The 7,894-nt window shown below is 35.1% G+C and overlaps 1 protein-coding gene and 1 long non-coding RNA gene across 3 annotated transcripts in view; both read left to right on the forward strand.

Annotated features, from left to right (window-relative positions):
- The window catches only part of LOC147557314 (uncharacterized), a 97,681-nt gene that overhangs the window by 75,223 nt on the left and 14,564 nt on the right, over positions 1-7,894 (forward strand). The gene's annotated exons all lie outside the window — the stretch shown is intronic.
- LOC147557317 (uncharacterized) lies at positions 1,173-7,320 on the forward strand. 2 transcript variants are annotated; one of them, XR_015233914.1, is made up of 3 exons: positions 1,173-2,585; positions 6,021-6,609; positions 6,841-7,320. XR_015233914.1 is itself a non-coding variant. In XM_086658253.1 (2 exons), exons 1-2 carry the CDS (start codon positions 1,313-1,315, stop codon positions 6,035-6,037), a joined length of 1,290 nt encoding a protein of 429 aa, XP_086514379.1. In that variant the 5' UTR covers positions 1,174-1,312; the 3' UTR covers positions 6,038-7,320. The 2 variants fall into 2 exon arrangements, 1 of the variants encoding a protein (XP_086514379.1); XM_086658253.1 differs by having other exon boundaries at positions 1,174-2,585; positions 6,021-7,320.

A 7,894-nucleotide genomic window follows, 5' to 3' on the forward strand; every position in this document is an offset into this window, starting at 1 on the left:
GGGATGAAGAGAGACAGAGATGGATGAAGAAAGAGAGGGCGAGAGATGACTAAAGTTGTTGTCGCGGGAATTAATGGGTCGTCGGAATTGATGGTGGTGAGAAGGAAGACGGAGGAAGAAGAAAATAATAACACAAGAAGTGGGTAGTGCATGGAGGAAACAAATAAATGTGTTTCCGTCCAAAAAAATTTCCCCAGAAAATATCCTTATTTCCCCAAAACATCCACAAAAAAAAATCCTATGGTGACTAGGGGTGAGCAACTGTCGTTTTTTATCAGTTTTGGTTCGAGCCGAAGCCGAACCAATAAGTGGCGGTCTGGCTAAGTGGTCGAGCCGATCATTCGGCCGACCGACATAGTTCCACTCGGTTCGACTCGGTTTAACCGAACATAATTTAGATAAAATTGTTAAGTAATGTTATTCTTTTCATTGCATATACCGAAATAAAATTAAGGATCCATCGTGTACTTTTCCACCATTGCATACACTGAAAAAAAAAATTAAAAATTCATCGTACTTTTCTACCATGACAAAAAAAGAATTAGAAGTGCTAATGAAACGACTACTATTTTAAGTTACTAACTAAGAATAAGTTGTAGTAGATAGAAAACCTTTCAATCAAGTTGAATAGGTTGTGGTTGATGATGCCGACAACAACAACTAAAAAAGAGGACGGACAATGATATGCAAGACTTTGATTAGGATTTTCTAAATTTTTTCTTTTTTAGTTTAACATTTTCTAACTTTATAAAATTATTATTAAATTTATAAAATTATTATTCATTTTTCCTTAGGGTTCGGTTAGTTTGGGCGGTTTTTAGAAACTCAAGTCGAGGCCAAACCAGACCGATTTGGGTTGTTCAGTTTGTCGGCCGGACCGAGTCAAACGATGATGGGCTCAACCCAAAAATTGATCGGTGCGGTTCGGCCAATTCCGTTTTTGCTCACCCATAGTGATTAGAGAAAATAACTATTTAGGTTGGAAAAATTATCATAATAACCAAAAAAGCCTAGATTTTTTCCTATTAAGTATAAGTTACCAAAATTTTATGTGTAATAACATGTAGAGTTTAAAATATTATTGATAATTATCAATAAGGTCATTTTCTTTTTGTTTCATTCCCAAAATAACCTTACACAATAAAACTAAATTCCCTCTGTAAAAGAAATATTGAACTTTAGGGTCTTCTTCTCCGATTATTTTTCTTCTTCTCCAATTCCTCTTCTCTCGATTCTTCTTCGGTGCTTCTCGTTCTTGGACTTCTTCGTCTTCTTGATTCGACAAAGTTTATTCAGGTTCGTGTGATATAATATGCCAGATTCATCTTATAATAATTCATCTTCTTCTAATCTCCCCTGGCAAGATATGTTTCGATCCGCCTCAGTTCGAAAACCTGACCCAATCTCACAAACCATTCCATTTTCTTCACTACAAAATCATACTCCATCAATGGAAAATTTAGCTTCTGAAACCCAAAATTCCAACCAGAATACCCGTTTGGGTGATGATGATCATCAGGTACGTCTTGCTGTTTACATAGCCATGGCTCATGCTGGTCTTGGTTTTGCTCTCTTCTTACTTTTTGGTGTTTATAAATTACTTGAACAATATCTTCGTCCAATTCAATGGGCTATTTTATGTTCAATTCCTCTCAGACGGATTCAAGATGCTTTTGTTGAATTTTGGTCTGAACCCTTAAAGCTAGGCCTTACCCAAACTATTTTAGCCATTCCTATTGCTCTTTTTAGGGTTTATTTAGGTACCCTTATTGATTTAAAGTATGCCCTTTTTCGAATAACTCGTATTCGAAATGAAGTACAAGTTTCAGGGAAAAGTAGAACTGGTTTTGCTAAAGTTGTTAGATGGTTAGTTGCATTTGGGGCATTTGTGATTGTTTATGAACAATTTGGTGGTTATGGGTCTCTTTCGCTTATACTTTTAGGGTTTTTATTTGCTAATAGTAATGCTGGTTTGAGAAGCACTAGTTTTCGCCGTTACAGGTTGAGTTCTTACTTGACTAGTGGGATTCTTAAAAGGTTGAAAACCATTGTGGCTATTGGGTTGATTGTTTGGATGATCGTCGGATCTTTGGTTGGTGGGATTTTCTTCTCTTATACGATAGGAGTTGAGGGTAAAGATTCTATAGTTACACTAAAATCCCACATGAAGAGTAGTAACTATGCAGATAGTATGGGTTTTATGAAATGGATGGAAGAAAACGATGTTCCTAGATTAATGGACAAGTATAGTGCACAATTTTACGAAACCGTGGATGGTTTGGCAATGCAGTATAACTTGACTGAACTTGTTACCGGGGTTAAGCGTTTTGTGAGAACTCCGCCTCCCGTGAACTCATCAGAACCTTCGGCCGTTCCGGTGAGTCAGTCCCTGTATGTTGTAAAGCTTGTGAGTCTTAGAAAGCTTATTAGCAGCCGAGAATGGGGGCAAATTTATACAGAGTTAAATGTCATTTTCAGTGAACTACTTATTAGCAGGGAAGATCTAGTTGAGAAGGCAAAATGGTTTGCTATTCAAGGGATGAATCTTTCGAAACATGTGTTTGCTAGTAGTAAATCGCTTTTAAGTGGTACACTACAAAAAACATGGCCATTAGGGACAGCAAAAAACCGTCCCAAAAGTGTAAAATCCGTCCCTAATAGATTAATGGGGACGGTTTTTGTCCGTCCCAGAAAGTGGCGTCCCAAATGGTATTGGGGACAGTTATACCGACAGATTCCTTTTGTCCCAGATAATGTACTCGGGACGACTTTGAGTTGTCCCTATAACATACAGTTATTAGGGACAGTTATTAGCTGTCCCTAAAAATTTCGCAGAATTTCATATTGCATATATTGGGGACAATTAGTGTCTGTCCTTAAAGTTTAAGGGGAACTTCTCTCCCTCGTATTTCAGACAGGTAATAGCCGTCCTATGAATTTGGCATGAATTTTCTCTAGCTTGCATTTAGGGAAGTAAGAGTTATCCCAAAGAATATTGCACAAATTTCCTTTCCATTTTTAATTGAAATTGTCTCTAATCCAATAAATTAGATGCTTCCACTTAAAATGAGTCCCAACATTGATAATCAAAATGTTCTGGTTATACCGAACGACAATGTATTTCATATGTAGCTATTGTCAATCAAAACATTTACTAACATACTTAAGATATTATCAAAAAAAATATTACAGATGTTATTAAACATGCTATTCACTTGAATCTCCATCACAAAAATCATGGCAAGCAACAAAAATGTCGTTCCAAATCTTCTATAACTTTGATATTGTAGTTGTGAATGCCTTCAATAACTGATAATCATCAATTCCTGCAGGTAACACATAACTAAGATGAAACATCCACAATAAAGATAATCTCACAATTTTTCATTAACAAGATAAACATTTCTCACACAAAAGATAAGGGAACTAAAATTGAAACAAAAGATAAGGGAACTAAAATTGAAAAAAAAAACTCCCCAACACTGAAAGATAAATTAGTAATATAAAAAAGCTTTAAATATGGGAAAGTCAATCAAGTACTATCACCACTGACTTCTATCATAACTCAGAAAACTTATAACCTATCGACAAAATTTTCATGTCAGAACACAATCAATCACCGCAGTAGAAGCAACCCATGAGCTGCTGCGACGCTGCAGCAGAAGCAGAGGACTCGTTAATATGACCTTAGTGCAAATTTACAAGCAAATGGAAATGAACGAGTCTGCCAATGTCCAATAGGTAAACAGTTGGTGGGTCAATTTTACAACATTAAGCAAACCTTTTCTTTCACTACAAAACTAGCAAGATACTAATTAGAATACCAGACCTTGAGAGAAAAAGTAATATGAAACTAGAAACCGTAAATGCTTTGAAAACACCATACTAAAGAAGCCAGATGTATTATTCAAGTTGGTTAATTAAGATTCCCATATCAATGACATTAAAAAAGAGAGAAGGGTTTATCCTCTCCTCTTTTGCATTGCAGCAGCCAACTCCTCTAACAAGCAAGTCTTGAACTAGTTTAATCAATGTCATCAATCATAGAGATATCAATAATTTAATTTCCCTTTTAAGGACAAGAACAAGTAGAGATTACCCTAAAATAAACGACCAGTAATATATATAGACTAGAATATCAGTCAAAATAATTAGAATTCATGAAATTAAACATAAAACCTAAAAAATAGCAGGAGATTATTACGGAGTTCACTCAATTTGCTTAATCCCACAACTACAAGTCAAACCAAATAATGAGAAATTGAAAAAAAGGATAAAAGTAAATATTACCAGGAATCATTTCTTCCTTTGTTTGTATAGATCATACTTCCCTTTTTCTAAGTTGATTACCTTGAGAACAAATCCCTATTTTAGGTTTCTGAAGAGAGTTTCTTCTACAAAAAATATGTATATATGCATCAGTTAGAACTTTCTAAGTAATCATAAATGAGATACCAGAAAATGAAAGTGGACCCTAATGTCCGAATGGAGAAGGCAAAAATAATATAAGAAAAAGTCATGCTTGTAAAATACTGAAACGGGTGACAGACAATATATAATATAGCGATAATGGAATATATGATCACAAACAAGAACTCTGAAAGATATTACATTGTAATTGAATATATGAAGGTTTATTTGAGAAATTAAGATAAACCAGTTATATTCTTGTCCCTTTAAACATACACTACCAACATTGGACCTGTTTGAAAAATTAATAGATAGGCTATTCAGTAAAACCAAGTTAAGGCCTAAGCACAAGGTACCGTAAAGTATGTAAAATATAGCATCAAAACCTCCACTGTTCAGTGTTACTGCAAATTACCAAGTAAGTAAAGATAAACACGCTGCGAAGAAGAAAATCTTGTAGGAACCCTAAAGTAGAAAGATCTTAACCAAGCCATTGGTCAGGACTCTGGACTTAGCTAGGATTGAGTTGAAGCAACAACGTAGTTGTGTATGGTTTCATCTTTCTTCGGGAAGTTTATCAATGGTTTTCCCTATGCTCGAACAACTCCCAAAAGATCAGCTATTGCAACTCCTGCAGTTCCTTGTGGTTTATAATTGACAGACAATCAGATAGGTATTAAAAAACAAGTAAATAACTTTATACTAAAAGAGTAGACTTCAAATCACTCGTGTGTTTGTTCAGTTCTGGACCCTTTAAATCACTCATTTAAAAACAGGGATAACAAGTAGCTGCAACTACAACCCTTGGGTTGCTGCGACAATCAAACTGAATAAGAGGAACAAAAACAACAAACCTTGTGTGGTTCTGCTGCAAAATCCTGGTCCTGGAACAATCAAACTGAATAAAATCGATTTAAAGTCGAATTAGGAATTTATGTCATAATTAAGCACTTAGTTGCTTAACTTGAAGAAGAACAAGAAGAAGAAGATGAATATGAAGAACAACAACAACCTGGTCGTGGTTTTGAAAGAAACATTGGTACCTTGGAACAATCTGAGTGTGTTAAACAATGAACCGAAACGATTTTCTGCAAAACCGAACTAGGGTGCAAACCGTGGTTTTGCACTTAGTTACTCAAATTCTTGATCGATTTATTTGAAAGAAGAAGAAGGAGAAGATGATGAAGAATAAAAACATACCTGGTGGTGCAAATCGCACTATGACCCCACCAGAAAACCCTAGAAGTAGAAGATAAACAAAGACCCACGCTCAGGAGATAGATTGAGGAAGAGATGAACAGGAGGAAGACAACAAACCCTAACCCTAACGAGTAGAAGAAGAAGCCATGTTCTCTGTCGTGCTAGAGGGAAGGGGGAAAGAGAGGAGAAAAAAAAGGAAAATAAAAAGAGGGAATTTTTTTCTTTTTGAAAATAAAAAGAGGGAAGTTGCGTATTTTTTGCGCCAGTTTATTTGGCCGAAATTTTGCGCCCTTTTTCAATTGTCCCAGATAAAATTTTGTTAGGGACAAATAGTAAAAAATTGTCCCTATCATATATATATTAGGGACAGACGTAAAAATGTGTGTCCCTATTGACCGTTTTTTTTGTAGTGGTAGTTCAAGCTTAATGTTCTCGATTGGCAAATCAATTGTCTCAAAAGCTGCAGGTGTTCTAAATTTTGTCTCTCAGTTGATGGTTTTCTTATCGGTTTTGTGTTATCTAGATTTCAGCTAGCCAAGCAGTATTCACAAATGAAAAGATTCAGGAACTAGTTTCAATATCAGCAAATGCAGCTTTTGTTCTCGGGCAAGACAATATTTATGCTCACGCAATTTCCGGAAGTTGATAAATGACTATCTTTTATAAATTCCACTCAAGATCAGTTTTGAACTCTAATTGGTTAACGTTGATGGAGTTGGTTCTTAGTTCAGTATCATCCCACAACTTTTGCCAGTTGTCTTTATACATTGATGATGTTTTCTCTCCCTTACGAGTTGTTGATACGAGTTCATCAACCTTGAGCTCTGAGAGGAGGTAGAAGCTGCCCGTGATGATTGGCCCTGCTTCAATTTGTGAAAGAACTGATTGCTGGATGTGGCAGCTAAACTCTAAAACTGTTTTGCTTCTTTGGCGCTCATATTACATAGCGGATTTGTCAAAAGTTGAAGATGCAATTCCGGGATCCAAGAGTGCAAAAAGGTACATTGTTGACTCCGCCACTCAATACATTCTTTCTTAATTGCACACAGTACTTCTTTATGATAGTTCTTCCAAAATAATCGGGTTATATTACTTTTTGTTGCTCCATCCACTTCCTAAGGAGGAGTTGACATACTTAATAACTTCAGCTGCTGGTTAGTATGTTTATTTGGGGTAGCAGGTTTATGGGTTATTTTGCTTAAACAACTATATTTCTTACTGTGGTATCAGGACATAAAGCTTTCATTCAAAAACAAAACTATAATTGTTTGCTCTAGACCAGTTAAGATCCAACTCAAAAACCGCTATGTCTTCATTACTGGTGGATCAGTGGTATCGGATTAGCATTAACTCAACAAGCTGCATCACAAGGCGCTCGTGTTACACAACGGATTTGTCAAAACTTGGTGATATAGATATTGCTCAGAAGGTGTTCGATAAAATGTTTTAAAAAATGAAACTAGAGGGAATTGAATCATGTCTGGAGATATGAAACCTTCTCAAAAGCGTTCGATAAACCGTGAATGGCTCCATTATTTGCCTCGATTTTGCATTGACCTATTATTCATTTGTTTCTTTCTTCTTGTTTCTTGGTGTGTTTATGTATATATTCATTGATCAAGTTTCTCCCCTTTCTACATTATTTCATCCTGAAGTATTGAAGGTGTAATCTTAAAGTAGAAAAATAATAAAAATTTTGAAGGTTTGATCTTAAACTCGATCACAAAATTTCTTCATGAGTTTTATATGATGAATGATGAAATCAATTCCAAACTCAAAATTTCGTAGACACATACTTAGTTTATATTCTCGATTTGCAAATCGAGTTTGCAATATATGCAACTCAAAATGATATTCTGCAAAGCTTGCAAATCATGTTTGCAATCTATATTTTGCAAACACATTTGCAGTTTATATCATGCAAACACACGTTTGCATAACAGATTGTTGCAAACACGTTTGCATAACAGATTGTTGCAAACACGTTTGCATAACAGATTTTTGCAAACACGTTTGCATAAAAGATTGTTGCAAACACGTTTGCATAACAGATTGTTGCAAACACGTTTGCAGAAAAACGTAAAGGAAAAAATGCCGTTTTTTTCTGGGTTTTTATTTTTGAAAAAAATATTGAAAGTGGATCTTGTTAGAAAGCTAATGAAAAATCATTTCTATATATATAATTTTTATAGAAATCCGACATCTCAAACAAAAGTTATATCGATTTAAAATTTAAAGAAAAATAAAAGAATTTAGTTACACAAAATGACAAAAAAGGGTATTT

This window comes from Eschscholzia californica, unplaced genomic scaffold, assembly GCF_041429995.1.
Source record: "Eschscholzia californica isolate CP2 unplaced genomic scaffold, dmEscCali1.0.p SCAF_2, whole genome shotgun sequence".
Taxonomy (NCBI): Eukaryota; Viridiplantae; Streptophyta; class Magnoliopsida; order Ranunculales; family Papaveraceae; genus Eschscholzia; species Eschscholzia californica.

Bases quoted from the DNA above. Each gene is read 5' to 3' on its own strand.
- LOC147557317 (XM_086658253.1), top strand. From the start codon at position 1,313: ATGCCAGATTCATCTTATAATAATTCATCTTCTTCTAATCTCCCCTGG.